The sequence below is a fragment of the Neophocaena asiaeorientalis genome, unplaced genomic scaffold (assembly GCF_003031525.2).
Source record: "Neophocaena asiaeorientalis asiaeorientalis breed wild unplaced genomic scaffold, Neophocaena_asiaeorientalis_V1.1 scaffold388, whole genome shotgun sequence".
Classification (NCBI taxonomy): domain Eukaryota; kingdom Metazoa; phylum Chordata; class Mammalia; order Artiodactyla; family Phocoenidae; genus Neophocaena; species Neophocaena asiaeorientalis.
This window is the reverse complement of record NW_020172738.1, coordinates 2,899,774-2,924,262: the sequence shown is the minus strand read 5'-3', so window position 1 is coordinate 2,924,262 and position 24,489 is coordinate 2,899,774. Positions and strand designations below refer to the sequence as shown.

Below are 24,489 nucleotides of genomic sequence, written 5' to 3'. Positions count from 1 at the left end.
GGCAAGAGGCACAGTGGAAAGGACAGCGGTTTGGAGAGTCAGAGGTCTGGGATGGTGAAGCAATGATCAGCTGAGTGACAGCATCAATGCTTTGATTTTGACCTTCATTCCCCTCTTGGGTGAAATGGGGATAAAGATCACACCTGGCTCCCAAGAGCACTGTAATGAATGAGATCAACCCCAAACAGCAGGAGCCATTTCTTTCCAGTGCACCCTTGGATCCATAATAGCTTGCGCCATGCCTGGCACATTGTAGGTGGCTCGATATTTTTGAATGAATGAATAACTTAGGATTTTAACACTGCCGAGCATTATGCCAATATTGTTTGATCTCTCAGTTTTTAACAGGCAGTTGAGAGCAGCGGTTCTCCAAGTGTGGTCCCCAGAGCATCACCTGGGAACTTACCATAAATGCAAATTCACCAGCATCATCCCAGACCTACAGAATCAGAGACTCTGGGGGTGGGCCCAGCAATTTGAGTTTTAAGAAGCCCTCCAGGTGATTCTGACACAAGGTCCGTGCTACAGTTTGAGAACCACTGATCTGGAAAAGCAGCAGCAAACATTTTCTTTTAACATTAATGTTATTCATTTAAGAGTTACACATCTCATGCAGATAACAAAGGAAAAAGATCAGAGCGTGAAAGTCAAATACTGTATCACATCAAAAAGCCTTTATTGGCTGCATGTTGACACATGCTTTTTCTTTTCATGAGTGGGAGAGCCCCTAGGCTCAATTACTGTACCTGTCACTGCATAGCTTCCAGATCTACTTTCCTATTCTTTAAGAGCATGTGTTGGTGATTTCTGTCCCCAGCCCCAAGCACAGAGCCAGGAACACTGTGGGTACTCGTTACAAAGTAATTAATGACTGCATAAGCACCATGCATTGCTATTTTTAAATAGTCTCTTTCATTCCATTTCCCTAGAACCCAAATAAGAAGGATTAATTGAGATATTAATATAGGCCAGACTATATATGACACCTGTGTCTCCTAATCTAGTGATTACAATGGGGGAGAGATTTCAAGAAAGATCCTTTCATTAAGTATGTTCTGAGAAATTGAAATCAGAAGGGAGAAGACATTAAATTAATCAAAAACGTATACCATGGGGCAGACAAGGTAAGGAATTGCCTTAAAGATATTTATCAGTTGAATTCTAAGCTTGTGTAATAACCCAGACCATAGAGGAGGTGTTCATTCATTTTTCCAGAAAGAAAGTTTGTGTGGTGAACACTCACAAACGGAGAATCTAAAAGATGTTTAGAAACAGTTCCTGCCTGCAGGGAGCTTACTCCAGATGAGGAGAGAAGACACATTCACAGGAAACAATTAGACACGGTGGGAGCACAAGTCAGGAAGTAGTACCGAGTCAGGCACATTCGGTGTCACGCGAGGCTGGATTGCCTGGAGTGGGCGGGGGGGAGGGCTGGGGCCGGGGAAAGCCGTGACAGCCTCAGATCCACGTGCTGAGGAGCTGGGGTCACCAGCATAGTGCCTTTGAAGGTTTCTGAACAGAGCGCAGCCATGCCGAAGCAGGGTTGTAGCATGGTCCCTTCTTGTTTGCTTTAACTTAGCGGGAGAGCTTAAGACTTTCCTCTCTTCTCCTTGGAAACAGGGGCCTCTGGTCTGGACAGAATGAGGGTCAAAGGGGCAGGCAAAACGGGGCGTAGGAGGATGGGTACAGCCTCCGGGAGGGACAGAGAACTGAAGCTCAGATCCTCCTCATCGGCTTCCTCTTACTTGTGTTTAGAAGCTACAAACCGGTGCCCTTTATGCATCACCTATTCTGAGCCAGGCGTATGCACGTGTGGATGCAGATGTGTGCATGTGTATGTGTATACATACATGTTTGCATGTGTGTGTATGTTTGCATATGCACGTGTACGTGTGTGCATGTTCTCTTCAACCCCTACAAGGGCGATACCATTATTCCATTTTACAGACAAGAAAACTTGGGCTCAGAGAAACTTAATCGGTGAGTGACTCTGCCTGGAGTTAAACCCAGGACCGCAGACCCCAAACCCCACACTCGTTCCTCCTCACATGTCTTTTCTCGCCTCTTCGTGAGGCTTGTTGGGAAAGACCGTGAGAGCCAGGCCAGCCTTGAGGCAGGGAACGTGGCAGGGAGCCGCTCAGGCCCAGCTCTCCTGGGTCTTAGGAGAGAAGGAAAGGATGTCCTAAGGGTCCCACGTGATCCAAGTTGGCTTCCCAGAGAGGGAGCCCACAGACGGGACCGAGGCCACATCTCCGGCCACAGGAAGTAGTGGAAGTGCTCCGTGCAGGGCATCTGGCTCTTGGCTTCACAAAAACAACGACAATAAGAGCCACTGACATTCACTGAGCACTCACTGCACACCAGGGACCCTTCTAAGCCCACCGCATGCATCACTTAACCACTGCATTGTGGGGCTTTACAGAGAGAAAGCTGAGACCCAGTGACGTTAGTTTCCCCAGAGTCTCACAGAGGATGAGCAGTGAGAGGAGGCTTTGCCCTTGGCTTGGCTGGGCTCCAGTCCTGGGCTTCTGGAATACTGCACTGCAGTCGTAAGCAAGGCAGCGTGGATGGTGATGAGGGTGACCGGCTCACCACAATCATTCAGGCAGCAGATGACAAGGCTTGAATCAGGGCACTGGCGATGGAAGAGGAAGCAGCGTGCAGGGGCAGATGGGGAATCATCGTAAACAGAGCAAACCTGGAGACGGTCCAGAAATAAACAAGACGGGGGAGTCAACAGGCAGGACTGAGCCTCCAGCCTGAGAGATGAGGGCAGTGACGGCACAGCTGATAGAAACAGGAGCCAGTCGCAGAGAGCCAGGCTTGAAAGCATGTGTGGGAGGCAGAGGGAGGGGAGTCTGGGGTTGAGTCTCAGGAGGGGCTGAGGGAGCCCAGTGGAAGTGCTGGGGCTGAGGGGACTCCGGAGGCTGAAAGGAAGGATCTGGAAGCCGTTCACTTAGAGGTGACAGCTCAGAATGAGTGACTGCTGGCCCAGGCAGGGAAAGGCAGCTGAAGGGGGTAAGGACTGACCTCTAGAGATGGAACCGGGCACAGAAGGTGGGAGGAGGGCTGGAGAGGTCCAAGGAGAACGGATGCAGGGCAGTGCTCTGTAAGCCAGGCGAGAAGGGCTGCTAGAGAGACACGAGGACTAAGAAAAAGCCCTGGAAATCAGTGAGAAGCACACCACCAATGACACTGGAGAAGCAGATTCATGATATGAAGAGAAAGAGAGTTTAAATAAATGGGTAGAAAATTACTGATTGGACAGAGAGCCGTGATGAAGAGGAGGAGGAAGCTGAGCAGACAGAGCGGCCGCAAAGGCCTTACAAAATCATTGCTTGTTTGAGGGACCGGTTTTTTTTTTTTTTAGATTTTTTTTTTGATGTGGACCTTTTTTTTTTTTTTTTGCGGTACGCGGGCCTTTCACTGTTGTGGCCTCTCCTGTTGCGGAGCACAGGCTCCGGACGCGCAGGCTCAGCGGCCGTGGCTCACGGGCCCAGCCGCTCCGCGGCATGTGGGATCTTCCCGGACCGGGGCATGAACCCGTGTCCCCTGCACTGGCAGGCGGACTCTCAACCACTGCACCACCAGGGAAGCCCGATGTGGACCGTTTTAAAGTCTTTATTGAATTGGTTACCATATTGTTTCTGTTTTATGTCTAGGTTTTTTGGCCACGAGATATGTGGGATCCCAGCTCCACAACCAGGCATAGAACACAAACCCCCTGCATGGGAAGGCAAAGTCCCAACCACTGGGCTGCCAGGGAAGCCCATGAGGGACTGGTTTTAACTGAGACCTCCAACCCTTGCAGACGGGAGGCTGGGAAGGAAATGGGGGACAGAGAGGGGGGGATGGCAGCGAGAGGAAGACTGAAAAGTTTGGAAGCATAAGCTCGTCCTTTGGAGAAGGACGAGCATAAGAGGATGGGTTCCCAGCAGCGTCATTCACAGCAGCCGAAAGGCGGGAACAACCCACGTTCTGTCAGTGGATAAAGGATAAACAAAATGTGGTGTCTCCACGCAATGGAATATCATTCGGGCATAAAAAGGAGTGAAATACTGACACGTGCTCCACATGGATGAACTTGAAAACATGAGGCTGCGGGAAAGAAGCCAGTCACAGAAGGCCACATATCATATTCTTCAACTTGTATGAAATACCCAGCATAGGCAAATCTATAGAGACAGAGAGCAGACCAGTGGTTACCTAGGCTGCAGTGTGTGTGTGTGTGGCAGGTTCAGAGTGCCAGCTCAAGGGGAAAGGGCTGCTGTGAGGGTGATGAACATGTTCTAAACTTGACTGTGGTGACAGTTAACACAACTCTGTGAATATGTTTTAAAGACCGTTGACTTGTCCATTTCGATGGTATGTGGATTATATCTCAATAAAGCTGCTATTTTAAAAAAAGCTTTGGCATCATCCACAACTACCCACTGCCACTCACACCTCACATTCAGTCCACCAGAAGTGTCATCAGCAATCCCTTCAAATACACCCTGAATCCCAAACTCACCACTTCCAGTACCATGGTGCTCAAGCCGGCACTCTCTCTTTTCCGGAGGGTAAATGGCCTCCTGACTGGTTTCCCAATTTTCCTTCCCTATGTGTATTCTCCTTCGAGAGGAAAATCAGAGGGCCCGCTCCAGTTCACACCCTCCAATGGCTTCCTGTTACTCTCGGGATAAAATCCCTGTCCTGCCCGCATGATCTGGTCCCAGCCAAGCGTCATCACTGGTTCTCTTAGGCTCTGTGCCCTTCATACACTCCTGGCATATTCCTGCCTCAGGACCTCTGCATGTGCTATTCCGTCTGCCATTCACTGTTCACAAGCTCATTTTATTCATTTTGGTCAGGTCTCAACACAAGCATTTCCCCTTCAAACAGGCCTCACCTAATCCCCCTGTCTACAGTCATGCTCCCAGCTCTTTATCTCTTTCCTGTATTTTATTTCTCTTCCTAGCATCTTTCACCATGATGCGTTCCCTTGGCCACACACACACACACACACACACCAAAGAACACACACGTGCATACTGTTGACTCATCTCCTCACTAACACACCACCTCTATGAACACAGGGTCTTTGCTATTTCACAGTGGGGTTCTTAGCATTTAGAAAATACCCAGCACATAGTGGACACTTGACAAATGACTGTTGAATGAATCAGTGATCCTCACAACAAGCCCGTATTTTAAAGATAAGGAAACCCATTTAGAGGTGCAGAGGGCAATTCAAGGTCGCACAGTTCGTAAGTAGAAGAGACTGGATCCAAGGCTGGCCACACTACAGTTCTGTTTTGCCCCCTGGACTCAACTGGCACTCTCTCTGCATCACGGTCCATGCAGTCATAGCCCGCCAGAGATGCCCATACCTCCTGCTCTACTCATAACTAGTGGAAAATTCACAGATCATGAGAATGTTGCAGTAAACACACTTTGACCCAAAGATGGACACGGCGTGAAGAAGCCTGACTTTCCCCGTGAGCTTATAGATCTTGGTCACATCCTCCACCCTCATGCAGTCATCATTACCGCCCCCGCCACTTCACGTACACAGGCAGTTCCAAGGTTCCTTCCATTCTGAAACTGAACTAACCCACTTCTTCAAACCTGCACTCATCTGCCATTGGACTCACCCTTCTAGCTGAGTGAGACTGGGTGTAGGGACTCTGCAAATTCTACTCGGGATTCACCTCCAGGAGGAGCTGACCCATTTCTAACTCACGCTCAAAGGCACCTTGATGCCGATTTGAGCCACACCCAGTGTTTAAAAGAGTAAAGCTGGGATGGGAACACATGCTGCACTCCCCTTACCTCGGAAATGATGAGTTTTAAAAACAGGCTGAAATCAACAATTAGTTGGAACAATGAAGTGCTCTGAAGCTGAGAAGTGCTTCGTATGATACATAATATTTTGGCAGTGGTGGTTCTGAACACGCATCACAACTATTCTTTTCAGAAAAAGTAATAGCTCCTTGGAGGAAAAATTACACTCTTGAAATTAGAAGGCTTTTATAAAATAAATCCTGATTAAAGAAGTTAAATTCCACGTCTACTGTGAGCAAAGCACAAGGCGTGGCACTGACAGGGGATGGAGAAATAAAGAGTCATGTAACACAGCAGTGCTGCCCCAGGCCAGCCCCAATCTGATGTGGGAGGGGAAAAAAATACGTGTGCTACAGGGAGAAGCCTGGGGAGAGAAGGCGGAGAGGGGAGTTAAGGGAATCCAGTCCTCGATATACATCTGGATGCCTCGGACAGAATTTCATCTTATTCTATTCATTCATTTATTCGACAAATCTTTATTGAGCACCTACTAGGTGCCATGGCTAAGTACTGGAGACATGTGTCAACAGAATTGGAGCTTGTTTTCTCATTTAATACTCATAACCAGCCGTGATGAGGGCTGTTGCCAAGTCCCTGCAAAGTCAAAGAAGCAGGCCCAGAGAGGTTGTGTAACTTGCCTAAGGAGCCCAGCTAGAAAACGGTAAGGATGGAAGCAGGATTGAGACTGCATCACGGTCCATGCAGTCATAGCCCGCCAGAGATGCCCATACCTCCCGCTCTACTCATAACTAGTGCATCAAGACAAGTCACCTCCTGCTTCCAAGAGGCTGTGGTCAAGTGGGACGGGTAGTGGTCTAGATGGGACCAGGTCTTCTGACTCTGGCACTTGGGGCTCATGTAACCTCAGGTAGCAAGCAGAGTCTCCAGGAAGTTCATTCTGAACCGGACAGTATGATAGTGGGGTGATGGGAAACAGCCCACAGTTAAGTTCTAACTGTGTGAGATTTATCCTTGTGATCAGGGCATTCTGACTCCAGAGCCTGTGCTATTAAATTGTGTGTTATAATTTTTAAAAAAAATATATAAAAGAGACCTTTCTAATTCTGTTCTGCACACTAACTGTGCCACTAACGTTATCTTTAGAGCAGTCTGTATTTGCCACTCACTGATTCTCACATCCTGCCCATCCGTATCCGGTCACCTGGTCACTGCCAACCAGTGTCGCTTGGGAAGCTTCTAGGCCACGTGAAAACCGAGCGGCTATGACTATCTCCATATATGGTGTTGCCCTTCAGTGTGTCTGGTAACTCCGAGCCACCTTCCCTTGCTTCTGTCCCCGTATGAAGTCTTTTAGGGGAGGCCTCAAAGCTTTTGAGGCACCCTTATCACATCAGTGTAAACAGGAGGCCACCGATGGTTTGGACAAACCTGTTGCCAAAGTCAATAACCTCCTCTTAGATTCTCCCGCAGTATTTGGTGCTATTGACAACCCCCTTCTTTTTGAAAGTATTGCCAAAAATTTCAAGAAAACTATCAATCACCCTTGATAAAAATTTCCTCCCAAAACAGAAATTGGATTGACCATAATCTATAATTCATCTTATATTGTGCAACACATGTACATGACACATCAGTGTTTTACTATTTTAAAAAAAAGTCACCTCCTGCTTCCAAGAAATTGTAGTAAAAATCAAAACGGAAACTACAGCAGAGAGTTTATTACTTAATTCACTCAATATCCAACACACCATATTCATACATTTCCGGATTACCGATGACTCAAAAATCCTCTTTGTAGTGGCATTTGACGTAGAAATTAAAGCAAAACATCAACATATTAGCAAATCTGGAGCAGAAGCTTCCTTGCTGAAAATAATATTTTTCCTTTCCAAGAAACGTTCTCTTCTCGAGAGAAATGAGTGTTGCATCAAGACAACGTCTCTGTGAAGACTTGTGGAAGTTTTGTTCTCTGGTGACAAGAACCTGGCTTGAATTCATTCATTCATCAAATAAGATCATGTCTCACGATCAGACTTGCAAACATGAAAGCACAGCGATCAATTTTCAACAGGAAGCATACTTCCCACTGCCAAAGAGTTCTTATGCACATATCTGGAGCTTCAGAGGTCAATTAATTGATGTTAATTAACCTGGAAACAGTTTTTCTCACAAAGGAAATGTAGTTTTCCTATGGAAACATAAGCTTTTCAAGGACATTCAGAACTCAACTAAATAGAAAACGCCTCTTTTCAAGCATCCAGTCCCCGCTTTGGGGCAAAATGGCCTAGTATTTCTCCTCTTAAGGAGAGTCCTGTTTGATATGAGAAAGTTGAAAGCATGACGTGGTTTTGAATCACATGTTTGTACCAGGAGAGTCCTCAGCTCGCAGTGCGGCTACACACACAGGAAAAGAGTGCAGTAAAATGACCAAGAACGTGGGCTTGGGAGCCCAGCAAGAACCTGGGTTCAAAGCTCAGTCCCAACAGTTATGGGCACGTGCACCTGGCACGGCGGAGACCGTGAGAATGTTCGCCACACCGACTCCTCTTCCCAGGCAAAACCTCTAGGGACCAAGGGACCAGATTCTGGCAAACGGCATGTGGCGGAAGTGACATAACGACACGTCCAGGCACTCGTCTCAGAGCATCACACAAGACCCTCCAGATCCCTGAGTTACCACCTGGAGGCCAAGCGCCTTCATCCAACTATGACACAGCAGAAACTTAACCTCTGCTTGGAAGCCACTGAGATTTGGGGATTGGTGTGTGACTACAGTCGAGCGTCCCTCTAATATTCTTGGCCAAGTTACAAAATCCCCTGTGCCTCAGATTTCTCATCTACAAAAATGGTATAATTAAGAGTGTTTAACTAGGGGATTGTTCTAAAGAGCAGCCTTGGAAAGCACTTAGCACAGCCCTGGCACGTGGTTACACTGAATAAACACTAGCTATTAGCGTGTGCACGCGTCTGTGTGTTTGTGTGCATGTGTGTGTGTACTACAGTAAAAAGCAGGTGGAGAGGGACTTCCCTGACAGTCCAGTGGTTTAGGACCCTGGGCTTCCACTGCAGGGGGTGCGGGTTCGATCCCTGGTCTGGGAACTAAGATCCCATATGCTGTGGAGTGCGGCCAAAGAAAAAAAATGTTAAGAAGAAAAACAAAGCAGATGGAGAGATAGAGCTAGATGCTCTATAAAAGGGAAAAAAGGGCTGTTCCCACAGGACGTGGGAACTGATAAAGTAGAAACCGGCCTAAGAGAACTGCAGGAACAAGTCAGGAGGCAGCTGAGCAAAGAGACAGTTAGGTACCAGATTTCCTAGATCTCTTCTACCTCTGCTTGGGATGTCCTAGAGCATGAGGAAAAATGGAGGCTATGGGGGAAGGAATCCCACAGCCCCAGTTCCAGGAAAGGCCAGTGAAGTTGCTACTGGAAGTCAGAGAGACCCTGATAGAAACAGGATGGCTGAGAGACCCCAGCCGATGTGAGGTCACCTTTGGATAAAGTAGAAGGTGAGAGAGATGAAGACAGAGCTACAGATTCAAGGAGAGCAGAAAAGATTTTAAATAGCTGCTGTGGTTCTCTAGCTGCTTTGCATTTCTGTTAAACAAGAAAGAATTTCTTTTATGCGCTAGGGTTTCCTCACAGATGCAAAACTGTATATAAACTCTACGCCATTCGAGAGCCAGAAAACAGCGTGATGTAAACGTCAGCGGAGATTATGTACAGTCGTTTAAACTGTGACCAGTATACAAAGGTATGTATCTCTAAAATGAAACCGTATGTTATTTCATGAAAACTGGATAGATTTAAACCTGTAATATTCAGGAAATTGAAGAACAACTGTTAGAAAGTCGTTTATTAAAACCACAGCAACTTACAAATGCGGTGTTATAGTTTTGTTGTTTTAATAGAAGAAATAAAAGATGATCACTTTGTAAATCAAGACCTGTCTGCCGTATCTCAGCTTCCAGCACCATTCTAATGAATTTACTGGAAATCACCAAACTGTCCCTGAGTCTAATTATCAAAATCCAATTCTTAAGAGTGCAACTCTCTGTTCCCGAAGCTAACCGAAAGCCAAAGTACTATTTCTATTGCTATTGTTGTTATTAGAAGAACCAAGGAGAATGCTGTATGTCTATATGTGCCACCTGGAAACACCCAGAAAAAGCCATGAGGTGCTATCCACGTGGAGGATATTAAATCATCTTAGATGATAGAGGTGAAATTCTTCTCCCCACTAATAAGCAAAAAATAATTTACACTGCTTCTGGAAATTTCAAATCAATGGTTAAACAATGACAGTGCAGAAATGCCTGAAATGAGAGTAAGCACAGTTAAAAATGTATGACGTATCCAGTCATTCCAAATTCTATCAGCAGCTTTCTAGAGAAGGGGGCACAGTGTAAAGGTTTCATATACGATGTACTTATAGAAATGGAGTATCTCTGAAGAAGAAAAATAAAGTTAGAGTAAAAGATAAAATATCCCAATTTCAAACCATAGATACAAAAATCAAATTCATATTAATTAAATACTTTGCTGAAAATCAAAAATTTTAAATGCCTGGTAGAAAATATACTTGAATATCTTTTAGATCTTTAGGAAGGAAAATATTTTCTTAAAGAGGACACAAAATGGGGCTTCCCTGGTGGCGCAGTGGTTGAGAGTCCGCCTGCCGATGCAGGGGACACGGGTTCGTGCCCCGGTCCGGGAGGATCCCACATGCCGCGGAGCGGCTGGGCCCGTGAGCCACGGCCGCTGAGCCTGCGCGTCTGGAGCCTGTGCTCCGCAACGGGAGAGGCCACAACAGTGAGAGGCCCGCGTATCGCAAAATAACAAAACAAACAAACAAAAAAACCCATGTAAATACTAAGATCATATAAAGAGGAAAACAAAGGATGGATCAACTCAAGATTCAGGGTGACTGTTGGCTCTGGATGGGGAAGGGAGACCGAGGGATGGGCTGACGAGGAGACTATATGGTTAGTCATCAGGTTGAACTTCCGGTTTCGGTGGTGGCTCCACCAGTGATTACTGCATATTAAAACAGCTAAGTAAATATAGAAAAGCACGCTATGGACAAGATGAGAGAGTACCACGAACCAAGCATTATGGCCATTCCAATTCTATGCACCTGAGTTCCTTTAAAAATAGAGAAATCTCCTCTGAGAACAGACCTGAATAAAATATCAAACAAATCATTTCAGTCCAAACAGTGACAAGCTCCACCTACCAGCCCTGATGGAGACTATTTATAGAAGGATCCTTATTCGTCCTAGCATCACTTGTAAGAGAGAAATAAAACTGAAACTCTCTTAAAGACCCATCAATAGAGGAGTGGTTTAAAACATCGGGCCACGTTCATACTCGTTCATTAATCCATCTCATCAGCACATTGTCTGAGCGTCCCGGGTTCATCAGACACGGTGTGACACAATGGTGAACGGAACTGATTCAGGTCCTGCTCTCACAGGGTTGACTCTGGGGGGGGAAGACAGGCAGGAATCAAAGAATCACACGTGTACAAATCCACTGCAAACAGATGAGGGCTGTGAAGGAAAGGAACGCCCAGCTATGAAAGAGGAAAAGGGAAGGAGACCTAGACTGAAGCATTCAGCTGAGACTTGCCAAGGAAAGGGGGGCATTTAACAAGGTCCAAAATAGAAACCAGGCAAAAGGGAGGCAGCAGAGAGAGCTGTCCGGGCACAGAGACGGGGAGGTGGTCCTGCAGCCGCTCATGCAGGCACGGAGATGAAAGGCCAAGGTAGCTGGTCCCGGAGCAAGGTGAGCAGTGGGGTGAGATGGGGCTGGAAAGGTGAGTGAGCGACAGATCACGGAGGAGAAAGAGGATGAGGATTCTGGTCTTTATCTCAAGAGCGATGGGAAGAAGGGGATTAAATGGGAAAGCAACTACATCAGATCGGCACTGGAAAATAATCACCGAGGAGAATGGACAGTCTGGGGGCACTGACATAACGAAAGCCAGGGCCTACTTTGGCGTGATCACTCTGGCTCCAGGGCACAGCACGGTCAAGAGGAGACAGAGAAAGAGTGAGAGGTTATCTCAGTTACACAGACAAGGGGCAAAGGCAGCTAGCCTGGGAGCAGTGGCAGTGGGGCTGCAGAGAAGGGGGGGGATTTGCAAAGTCTTTTGGTGGTAAGATGGAGAACACTTGGAGGCAGAAAGGACAGAGGGTGGGGGTCACTTAGGGTGACCTGTAGATGTCTGGCTTGTAGAAATAGATGGAACACCAGAAGCTGAGCTGTGTGGAACTGGGGATGTGATGAACTCAGTTTGGGAATGACTGGGCTTAAGGTGGCCTGGAACATCTGAATGGAGATGGCAAGTAGGCAGTAGTCTCACCTGGAGATAAAATTTAGGAGGCGTGCTACGAAATTGTTAAAATGAATAAGGTAGCCCCATATGTACTGACACGGAAAGATATGTATGATCTACTGGTAAATATACACTGAAAAAAGTAAGTTGTAGAGCCATGTGTATACTATAATCACTTTTTTTAAATATATAGAAAAATACTTAATCATCTGATCTGCAAGGGAAATACACACACACACACACACACACACACACACACACACACACACACATACACACACTGATCTGGAAAAAATAAACTATTAACCTACCCTTATTATAGAGTTTGGGCTGGGATAGATGAGTGAAGGGCTTTCACTTTTTTGTTTATGAATTTCTGCATGGATGGGCCTTGCTTCTTACAATGAGCACTTAATCACCCCGACTCCCACTTCACTCCATCCCCAGCTCCTACATCACCCTGAATCCCTGCCCAGTGGCAGATGTTGGCAACAGGCTGAGATGGAAAAAGAAAGATGATGTCAGCCTTCCATGATATTGATAATAAAAAAGGAGTAATTTGGTGTTTGCTTTTAAGCTGCATCAAAACAGCTGTACCAAAATGTTCACCAATAAAACGCCATTCCTGCTCCTTGAGGGTTTATAACCGAGTTGGCTGAGCAGTAAGTCAATAAGATGACTGCCAGAGCACAGAAGTCTGTTGTCCTCTGCCCTCTCCTAAGAGGCACCCTTTGTGCTCCGAGGATCCGAAAGTCTCATGTAAGATCAATGAATCCCACATACTAACCAAGGAATATTAAAGACTCGCCCCATTGTGCAGGAAGAACTTGGAATAATGAACACACATGAACACAAGGAAATGAACACAAATGAGAGGATTGGGTGGCATTACCTAACACCCTGCGTAGTTTAGCCTAAATTCTTCTTAAGTTACTTAGCATAATCACTCAGCACAGTGCCAGCCCACACTCAGTACATATTTGCAGAACTGTCTTTGAAACATCCAGGCCTCTATTTGACCAGGAATATCATTAGTCCAGAACAAAAATGGTGGAATGCTAAGACAGAAGCATCCTAACGTCAGAAAGCTAGCCAAAGAACATGTTCCCCATAGGAACTTCCTTCCTCCATTCCCATCAGCATGGGCTGATGGAACCAAATGAGACCTTAAAGTCACCTGTCCAACGATGTATGCTTAACCATCCTTAATCAATAAGTGTCTATTCTACAGAGAGACACATAGCAACTATTAACTGTGGAAACCTTACCAGCAAGGCAAACACAGGTAAAGTTGCCCCCATCTTGCTTTTCATTCGCGTCAACACAGCTTGCATTGTTCTGGCAGGGTTTCCTCTGGCAGGCGTCAAATTCTTCACAGAAAGTACCCGTGTACTGATCATCACAGTTACACGAAAAAGTTGCCTAAAACACAAACATATGGTGTATGTTACTTGAGTCCCCTAAAATGTGTGCGCTGACCGTGAAACTCAAAGTTCAAACGTACCACTTATTTTTATAATTATACCAACACTAAGTATTTTAATCGTATCACTTATATCATGATCTGATTCAAATCACAGCTTTAAAAAACAGTCTATTTCTTTACAGTTTAATTTCAAACATGTTTTTTATTGATATGTATCGCAATGGTTTTCAACCTTCCTAAACCATAAATGGAAAGAATAATTATTTTAAGCAAAAAATCAAGTTTTGTTGACCTGACATGGAAATGAGAATTATGCCAGAGCAGATATATTGAGCTACAGTCATTAAATTAGATGTCACTCCAAATGAAACCCTTCAGCATAGATAGTGCCTGCGACAAAAGCATCGTGAAATGTGGCACGGGGCCCACCCTTCCAGATCACTGAGAGAATTTACCAAACCACTCTGTAAATGAGGCTCAGTGAGCAGCCACGCAGATGACCTGAGTGTCAGGGAAAATAAAAAGGACCGTTTTGTTTGGTTTGTTATACTAGTAAAAGACCATAACTCAGACCCAGAGAACTGCATTTGACTGGAAGCTTCATTTCTGAGGCCGTTGTAAAATCCAAATAAAACTGAGCCTTCCTGCTCTCTTCCTGATGCTGGCCTGAGGGTGGTGATGCATCTAAAAAAAACACAGATCTGGCTCCAAAGCCTTGCGTAGATGTGACTGCAGATTCTCAAGAAGAATGGAGAGGACGAAGCAAAGGAGAATGGCATAAATAAAACTTACTGCATAAAAAAACTAAAAACAAAACAGACCAAAGCACCCTTCCCAGCTCTCCCCAAGCCCCACACATCAGGCAGGTGTTTCAAAGCCCCGCCCACAGCCTCTCCCAGCCCCGCCTACCTCCCTCCCTCTGAGGCAGTGGGGGACCCAGCCCCCTGCCCTTGATCTTACAGGGACTCTCTGGGCTCCTCCAGGTATTGTTAACTCAGGATCCCACCCTGTACCCACCCGCCCCCACCAAGCACTACATCACATCTTTTCTCTTAAAAAACAAAGGGGTTGTCTTCTCTTTAATTTCTTTTGTCTCTTAATCAAGTTTTATACTTCTTGTCCATTTCTTGATTAATTTACTCCTGAATATTTAGATTTCTTTGTAGCTATTGCTAATGAGATCCTTTCCTCACCTCTTTCTTGTAATACCCATGATACTTGCTAGCGATTATTACTGACATGTAAAGTGATAACGTTATGTTACCTGTCATCACCCTGGGCTCTCATTACAGGTCAGAGGTTTTAGTTGATTCCATTGAGTTTTTTGGATAAAACAAGCCCCCCCCTCCGCAAAAAACAAAGGGAACATCAATTGCAAATCATGATAATGTCACCTTCTCTTCTCTAGTCCTCATGGTTACATTGGTGGCACATCCAGAATAATTTTGATTTCAAAGGGAGGTTTGTAGAATTGATCACTAAAGTAGAATGCTTGGAACAATGATCAAATTTTATCAAATGCCATTTTAGCTTCTGCTTTTAAAAATTATCTTTTTTATCTCTAACCTATCAGTGTGTGAATTGAATGTTTAAATTCCCTACTATTGACTCCTTACATTCCTGGCAGGAAAACCCACAGAGGTCATTAGGTAAAATTGTTTTGTGGCTGCATTCTATTTGTAGTTATATTTCTATGGCTTCCATCTAACTTGCCCTAACCCACAGACTCCTTTTCTGAGAAAAGCTGTCCCTTGCATGGTGAGATCATAGTTCACACCATAAGAGGATGCCCCTTGTCACAAGCGACTAAACCAGGAGTGGATGGAACTCTGACCTCAGCAACCAACCAAGAAGCCAGATAGTCAAACATGATATTTAGCTCAACCAAAAGAGCCAGATTTTATGTAGGTGTCTTTCTTTTGTTAGTTGAAGTTGTAGTTGTTGTTAAGGGAATAGGACACATCCTTATAAACAGCATAATCAAGTCCTCTTTAGTTTAAGGACACACTCATCAATTATATCTTAGAAACTAGACCAACTGGAATAAAAGCAATGGCCTTTTCTACTTAAGTTAGAGGTAAATTTTCTGCCTTCTGTTTCTATCATCTCATACCTCCTTGTGGCAAACGGAAGTTCCCTCTGCGTTCTAGCAATAGTTGACTTCTTATCTGTTTTTTTCTTGATGCTGTGAGTTTTTTCCCCTTTTGTGTGTTTGTATAGACTTTGTAGTTGAAAGCTGGGAAAAGCTCATTAAGGACTATTAGAAAGGTAGCTTTGTAATTAGGAAACTCCTTTTCTGTCTTCTACCTAAATAGATGCTTCTCCAAAGAAGATATACAGATGGCCAAAAGGCAAATGAAAAGATGTTCAACATCGCTAATTATTAGAGAAATGCAAATCAAAGTTACAGTGACATATTATATTGCTCTGGTCATAATGGCCATCATTAAAAAGTCTACAAAAAACAAATGATGGAGAGGATGTGGAGAAAAGGAAACCCTCCTACACTGTTGGTGGGAATGTACATTGGTGCAGCCACTGTGGAAAACAGTATAGAGGTTCCTCAAAAAACTAAAAATAGAGTTGCCATAGGATCCAGCAATCCCATTCCTGGGCATATATCTGTAGAAAACTCTAATTTTAAAAGATAACGCACCCCAATGTTCAGGGCAGCACTATTTACAATAGCCAAGACATGGAAGCAACTTAAATGTCCATCAACAGATGAATAAAGGAGATGTGGTACATATATACAATGGAAAATTACTCAGCCATAAAAAAGAACAAAATAATGTCATTGCAGCAACATGGATGGACCTAGAGATTGTCATCCTGAGTGAAGTAAGTCAGAAGAAGAAAGACAACTACCATATGATATCACTTATATGTGAAATCTAAAATATGATACAAGCAAACTTATTTACCAAACGGAAACAGACTCACAGACATAGAAAACAAACTTATGGTCACCGAAGGGAAAAGGGGGTGGGGAAGGGATAAATTAGGAGTTTGAGATTAGCAGATACAAACTACTATATATAAACAAGGGCCTACTGTATAGCACAGGGAAGTATATTCAATGTCTTATAATAAACCATAATGGAAAAGAATATGAAAAAAAAATTCATATACACATATGTATAACTGAATCACTGCTGTACACCAGAACACAACATTGTAACTCAACTATACTTCAATGAATAAATAAAAATTAAAAAATAGATCTCTCTTCTAAGGAAAATCTTGTCCTTGCTCAAATGGACAAGAGTGCACAACGTTGGTATTTGCAAGAGGCTGTCTGGGGCCCCTTGTGCATCTGCAGAGTTGTGATCGCCTTTGGATGTAAAAGCTGCGCATACCCAGCAGGCACAATTCCAAACCGGGCCTCAGCATCATAATAAATTACTCCACGTGACTACTTTTGGCAGCTGTCCACTAAAAATTACTTGGTTTGTAGCCAGTCATTCCATTTTTCAGATAAATTTCTCTGGTCATTTGGGGGATACATTTTGCATATAATTCATCTGGCAAGTTCCATGGAAAATACGTTACTTGTGAAAATAAATTATTAAACGCCCCAAATCAAATGTCTTTCAGTTAGCATTGATTGAATTTATATATATATATATATACTTTAAATGGAAGTGTAGTTGAATGAATTGAAAGATAAAACGAAAGCCGCGCATTTTGTTTGAAGAAGGAAGCTTGAAAGAAACCTTAAGAAAACGTTGAAACAATTGCTTTTGACCAAGCAAAGAACTGAATTGATTCTAAAACTTTGACTGATGAATGAGGAAGAAGATTAACAAATGTTTACGTACTCTTGACCATAAAATTTTAGTTAAATCTTTGCGTATTATGTGTCACGCTGTCCATAGAGTTAGATTTCTTCCAAAGTCTACTTTCTAAGAATGAAGAGCTTTCCTATGATATTAAAAGGATTTTTAAATAGCTTCAAGACTTTGACTTGTAAGGGGCCATAAATATTTATTAGGAAACTATGTTTTTAGCGTATTTATTGTAAAAACAAAAAAAACCTGTGTTTGATCACTGATGTATAAACTATTCTACCAACCTTGAGTTCAACCCACTGACTATGATAGCAGTAACCTATGCCCAACTGAGTTAACTGGCATAAGAGACAAAATGGACTTAGTTAAAATTAGTAGCATAGCTAAGTTACAGAGAGGGACTTCCTTGCAAAATTTTTATATATTTATAGGTAAAAATATTTTTTCAAGTAAAATGAAAAATGACCCTCAGAGATTAATTTTAAAAACCAATGCAGAATCTGTTTTTCTCAATAGCTTGAAGCCAAATGTTCCATTCGTACAGTAATGAAACTTTCTCACACAGCGGTAGGAAGCTTACTTTGAAAAGTTCTAGCTTAAAAAAATTGCAGTCATACCTGCGTTCACTTATTCACCCATATATATTGAGCACTTAGGAAGAGCCAGGCACTGTTCTGGGGACACAAAAGTGAACAAGACTCTCTCGTGGAGATTATATTCTAGTGGGAGTGACTGACAAACGAAATGATTAATAATAAATTCGGTGATAAATGCTGTGGGGAAAATTAAGTAGGGAAGGGGAAGAGAAGGGTCCTATAAGAAACATCCCTTTAAAATCTACTACTGCGTTTACCATGAGGACGTTGGCAAGAGCGTATATGCCATACATCATTTTCTACCTCATTTATAAATTCCTTCCCAAGAAAATTCACTCATTTAAAAGTGCTACTAGTCATAAGAACTGATGTTTCGTCCTCATGAATGATGGAGATTATGTGACTGCTCATTTTCTTTTCCTTTTTGATTTGGCTGCCATACACTCAGAGTCTACTAGAAGTTCAGTTTTAACAACACTCTAGGGCTCTGTGACCTATATGACTGTTTCCGCTTTCCAACTAGGATATCACTTTTTAATTTATATTTTCTCTGACTCTAACTTATTTTCTTGTATTTTTATATTTCAATACTTTACAAAATAAAGAGCCAAATTTCTGAACAAATAAATCTAAATTCCCCCACATGGCACATAGGTCATTGGCAACCTGGTCCCAGCTGACTTTTTCTGTCTCATCCTCTGCAATTTTCACCTCTCAGTAAAGCCTACTTGTCATGAACAAATCATCCCAGAGACAGAAGGGTTTTTTGTTGTTGTTTTTTGGCTGTGCTGGGTCTTCGTTGCTGTGCGCGTGCTTTACTCTAGTTGCGGCGAGTGAGGGCTATTCTTCGTTGCAGTGTGCGAGCTTCTCACTGCGGTGGATTCTCTCGTTGCAGAGCCCAGGCTCTACACACGCAGGCTTCAGTAGTTGTGGCACACGGGCTCAGTAGTTGTGGCTTGCAGGCTCTAGAGCACAGGCTCAGTAGTTGTGGCACGTGGGCTTAGTTGCTCCACAGCATGTGGGATCTTCCCGGACCAGGGATTGAACCCGTGTCCCCTGCATTGTCAGGAGAACTCTTAACCACTGAGCCACCAGGGAAGACCAGAGAGAGAAGCTTTTTGAGGAGCTTTATTTTTCTCTTTCAGAGTCAGAATTTAGCAATTCTTGTTTACTTTCTCCCTTAAACAAAGTATACAGAAAATATACATCTCTTTTTGGTGTCCCAGTGACATCAGTGAACATAAAAAACTCAGCCAACTAGACACTGAAGCTCATTGTTTATGGAGCTTGCTCACATTGAATTATCTCTTTAATCTTCCCCACATCTGTCAGGTGGGTATTCCCAGATCCATTTTAGGAGTTGAGAACAGACTCAACAGAGAGGTCAGATAAATTGTTTAAGGTGTCCCAGTTGGCAAGTGTAAGGTCAAGGCTTAAAACAATATCATCCAATTCCAAGTCCTTTTCCACTCACAGCTGCATATCATCCTATCATCACCGTGATGATCTATGGGTACCATAGACCCATGTGGGGACGTCCTTCACCCTTACTCTAAAATGACCCCCAATGATAGTAGTATTTTATTTCCAGCTCCAGATATCTGTAGCTTTTCCACCTCCTCCCTTGCTGTCTGGCTGTCTTCCCTACCAGCATCTTGACTGTTCTTTGGGTTCACTGATCCTAATTTCCTTCAGCCTTAAGAAAAATACCAACTCTATTCAAATAATGTGTCAAAATAGAGTAAAAACCTCCTTCCTGGGGGTTGAACGCATCTCTTGTACATAAAGTGCCTAATCACTCATGGACAGACTTGGAAACTTTGGGCGATTCTTCACCAGAATTGGAGGTCCTTGATGTCTGCATACATAATAGACATTTGAGTGTTCACTGAATAAAGCTGACTTTACAGTCTGCTCCTTAAAGGTAGACCTGCATGAGAGTTCTGTGCAGGGTAAGGGTCCTCTTCTCCTACTTCCCTGTCTATCTCTGATGATCTTGTGATTTATTAGAATCAGAGCCACTTACACATTCTTCATCCACATCTTCATGCTAAAGGGGAGGCTGGAACAAGGATTAGGAGGACAATTCCAAACCAAAACCTCTGAAAATGGAAAGGAGCTGATTTAAGCCACGCCCACCTCACAGACCCTCAAAGCCAACTTCAACTTCCGTCCTGGATCAGCCTGATTCCAAACAACATCTGGGCGATTCACAGTTAAATGTCTGAACATCTGCAAGGTCAAAACTCTAGCTAATGAGTCGATAATTGCTGAAACCAGGCGATGCAGACATGAGAGTTTGCCAAATGACTCTCTCTACTTTTACGCATGCAGAAATTTCCCATAATAAAAAATTCGCTGTTTTTATTTTAAGAGTCTGGCTAAATCCCAGGAAAGGAAAGATAAAACTTTGAAACATTAGAATCACATTTCAGCATCCGGTGTCCAGCTCCTCCCTGCGGGATGTGCTATTGTGTTTAGTGCAGGGACGTTGTGGAGAACACTGTGTGCACATCACCGCGTCCCCGTACGTGAAGTCCCACTCCAGAAATTCATTTCACATCCGAGTGCCAGGAAAAGCTCCGCTTGCCCTAAGGGACTGACGTGTCTTCTGCTGTGGACAATATGAATCACATAACTGAGCATATTCCCCTCTGAACAGTCCAGTTTTCTTGAAGAGAAGGCTCAACCATTCCTAGGCCAAAGGAAGGCGTGCCCACCTCTCAGCTTGCCCAGCATGCCAGGGTCATGAGCAGGGCACAGCCAGCCCAGGCCACAGCTGGGAGAGAATTCCTGCTTACAGAGCCTATGGGGAAACATTCGGAAGACCTCTCTAAACTAGGAGTCCACACACGGCAGGGTCAAGAAGTAGAGTCTGTTTCCTACCGTTGCAAAGCTCTGGAATCTTTTTGCTCCCAGTTAACGGAGCGGCAATTGTCCGTGAAGGTGATTCCCCCCAGTAAGGGCTTTCTGTAGCCCCCTGACAGAGTGCTTATACTGCTCTAAGAGGACTTCAGGGAAGGAAGGCAATGAATCCTGTCTAACTCACGAAACAATGAAGCATTAGTCAGATTCTAACCTGAGCTGTCCCATCATGCCAACTGCATTGACCTTGAATCTGTGGAGATGGAGGCCACAGAAGCCTCATCCTCGTCGTTCTAAGCCAAGAGCTTATTATTCCAGCTCTAGCGACCACAGCAGGTGGTCATTCAGGTCTGAAATTACATAGTTGACAAACACTAAAACCTCGATAAAAAGCAGTGACCATAGCGCACATTTTAATTTCATTAAACACAGGTGGCCTGTAACTAAAGGGTCAGAAGATCAGTCTAGCAAGTTCTCTTAGACACGCAGAATTCAGCCTTTTACTAAATCCAGATTTAGTATTTCAAGAGACAGAAAGGATTATTTTAACATAAAACTTAAGAAACTATCTGGGAATTCTATTTATGATGTAAAAGTCCTTATAAATGCCTTTTCCTGAGCCCAGGCCACACAAGAACACCTGGAGCCCAGCCACAGAGACAGACTGTTGCCTCTTGTTGGGAACACAGTACGCCATCTCAAAGGAAATCTCGTTATGAATTACATTTTTAAAATTCTTGTCCATTGGCTGGGTCTCACTGTTCCATTATTCATATTTAATTTAAACAACATACTCTCATTGCTTATATATCATAATCTTATTTTCCCATTAGTCTTAGATATGCTATTGCTCTTCTATTTGGGTTCATTAATTTCAAATGTAGTAGCTTATTTTTTTTCAAGCAAGCTTAGAAACACGCAGATCATCTAAACATTGAATGCAAGACGTGACATTCATGAATTCCTAGAACTCGTTTCTTTGGCTTAAACATTAAATTCTAAATGATAGAAACAATAATGAATGAGACAGCCATACTCTTTCCTTCCAAAAGACTTTGCAGTTTACTTGATTGCTCAAGGGTGAAGAAGGTAAATGTCTTTCAGGAAATTTTATAAAAACTTCCTTTCTAAAACTGGATGTATGGATTGGAGGAATGAAGATGTCCACAAGCAGTTTCCAACCTTATCCATGCAACTTAGCAACCTACATGTTCTCAGCACTCTGAGTGTGGCTGGAATTAGGCGTAAGATGTCCAGGTAATCAGCCTCGATCTCCAGTTCACTCACATCTGTGTATTTATTTGCTGCAACATCCTAATCCACTAACAAAAGTAATATTTGACTTTTAAAGAAATGGATGTCGGGCTTCCCTGGTGGCGCAGTGGTTGAGAGTCCGCCTGCCGATGCAGGGGACGCAGGTTCGTGCCCCGGTCCGGGAAGATCCCACGTGCCGCAGAGCGGCTGGGCCCGTGAGCCATGGCCACTGAGCCTGCGCGTCCGGAGCCTGGGCTCCGCAACGGGAGAGGCCACAACAGTGAGAGGCCCACGTACCACAAAAAAAAAAAAAAAAAAAAAAAGGATGTCACTAAAAACTCATCTTTTATTGCACTTCCCTGAAAAAAATTAGCCTGATCCCACAAGTAAATGATATACCATTCTACTTTCTTATTTTAAAAATCAATTTAGCCTTCTAGTTATTTCCTTTGCTACATCAAAAGAAAATGATACAGAAAAAGCTTTAATGAAATGGACATTTTGATGTATAAATTATTGATAAGAAGGATTCTTTGAAGAATAGAGATCTTTCCCAACGTCTTCTTCAAGTTCCCTCAGAAGGAAAACTCACTACGAATTATATTTTGAAATGTAAAGCTAAGATGATAAACCACTGATAGCTTTCTCCAAAGACGGAAAGCCAGTGGGGACATGGCAGGGGTCAAAACCATCATTTACTGAAGAAAGCCCCCGCCATATGCCAAGTACCGCATAAGGATTCACTTAATCCTCCCAACAGTCTTGCAAGATCGGTATGATTTTTCTATTTCACCAATGAGGAAAGAGATGTCACACTGCTAGTCAGAGGCAGAGGGAGGCAGATTTGGTATCATTGTAAAGACATTTTTACAATTTAACATATTGAGAAACACGAGAATTTAAATTACAAAGAACGAGGGGCAGAGTTCAAATGACATTCTGAGATAGGGGATGAGGGCAGCGTTTATGCACCGAGTGGGAATCTGAAGGGGCTGACCTCCAAAGGCCTCTTCCGCTCTTAGATCTGATGGACCTGGGTTTCAGTCCCAAATAAGCCATAAATCCCCACTGTCCTCCACCAAGTGATTCCATGCCACAGTGAGGTGCTAACTACCTCCTAGTGGGTTTCTTTCCTGTTCTATTAGGTTGCCAGGGGTGCCATAACAAAGTATTGAATACCACAGGCTGGGTGGCTTAAACAACAGAAATTTGGGGCTTCCCTGGTGGCGCAGTGGTTGAGAGTCCGCCTGCTGATGCAGGGGACACGGGTTCGTGCCCCAGTCCGGGAAGATCCCACATGCCGCAGAGCGGCTGGGCCCGTGAGCCGTGGCCGCTGAGCCCGCGTGTCCGGAGCCTGTGCTCCGCAACGGGAGAGGCCACCGCAGTGAGAGACCCGCGTACCGCAAAAAAAAAAAAAAAAAAAAAAAGTGAACCCAGGAAATCTGATTCCAGGATCTCCCCTTTATGTAAAAGAAACTATGGTCAAAGTGAACCATGGACGACCATGTAGCTTAGTAAGAAAAAAATACTACATTGCCTGTTGAGATCCTATTCCTAGCTCTTCCATCTCTTTGACCTTGGGCAAGAAATTTACATTATTTATGACTTTGTTTCCTATTGGACCTCAGGTAATAATAGGAGAAAATGAAAGGAGATGTGCTATAACCAGAGATTCTTTTATTTATGTTGTTGGCTTTAAAATTTTAACTGTTGTAAGATCTACAATGATACAACAGATATTCGAGAACACCTATCCAATAACAAAGGGGTTCAGCACAGTCACTTACAGATAAAATGACTGCATCAGTGACACAGAAGGACTAAGTGGTTGACTGGTCCCTCTTCCCAGTTGCTGTTTGAGTCAGGTGATGAAAATCAGCAAATCAAATCACAAGCTAGATTCAGGGACCGGGATATATAGGTGGAGATTAGAAATTAGGCTTGGGTAAGATCATCAAAACCCTCAATCTCTTTTTTCCCACTCAGATTGCACTGGCCCTTTACAAATCCTGGAGACAGGGAAGGTGAAGCGCTCAAATGGATGTGGAGACCAGGCAGGAGGTGCACTTGCACCTGACCCAGGTAAAAGGTACAGCACCTGATCCCTATAGAGAAGCCCCCAGCTCCCTTGCCCTGACTGTTCAAACATTCTGATTGCTCTGGGTCTATCCATAGATCATTCCTGAGTGACAGTTTCTGTTCTTTGGGGGATAACCCATAGAGTTCTCAAGACCTCTGTCACCATGTGACACTCTAGACCCCAAAATGGGGAGACAAACCTGAAGAACTCCACCTGATGGACACTCATTCAATGGCTTCTCTCCCAGAACATCTCTCTTGTGTGTAGTTTCTCTTTCTTCTTTCTCCCCTCCATCTTCCATCCCCGTTTCCTGTTTATCCTCATTCCCTTTGGGCTCCTTCACATACATGG

General features: G+C 43.9%; 1 protein-coding gene across 1 annotated transcript in view; it reads right to left on the bottom strand.

Annotated features, from left to right (window-relative positions):
• The window catches only part of DNER (delta/notch like EGF repeat containing), a 247,215-nt gene that overhangs the window by 106,550 nt on the left and 116,176 nt on the right, over positions 1-24,489 (bottom strand). Inside the window, exon 7 of the mRNA XM_024740527.1 lies at positions 13,395-13,548. Coding sequence (XP_024596295.1) covers positions 13,395-13,548 — 154 coding nt within the window. The remainder of the gene's footprint in view (positions 1-13,394; positions 13,549-24,489) is intronic.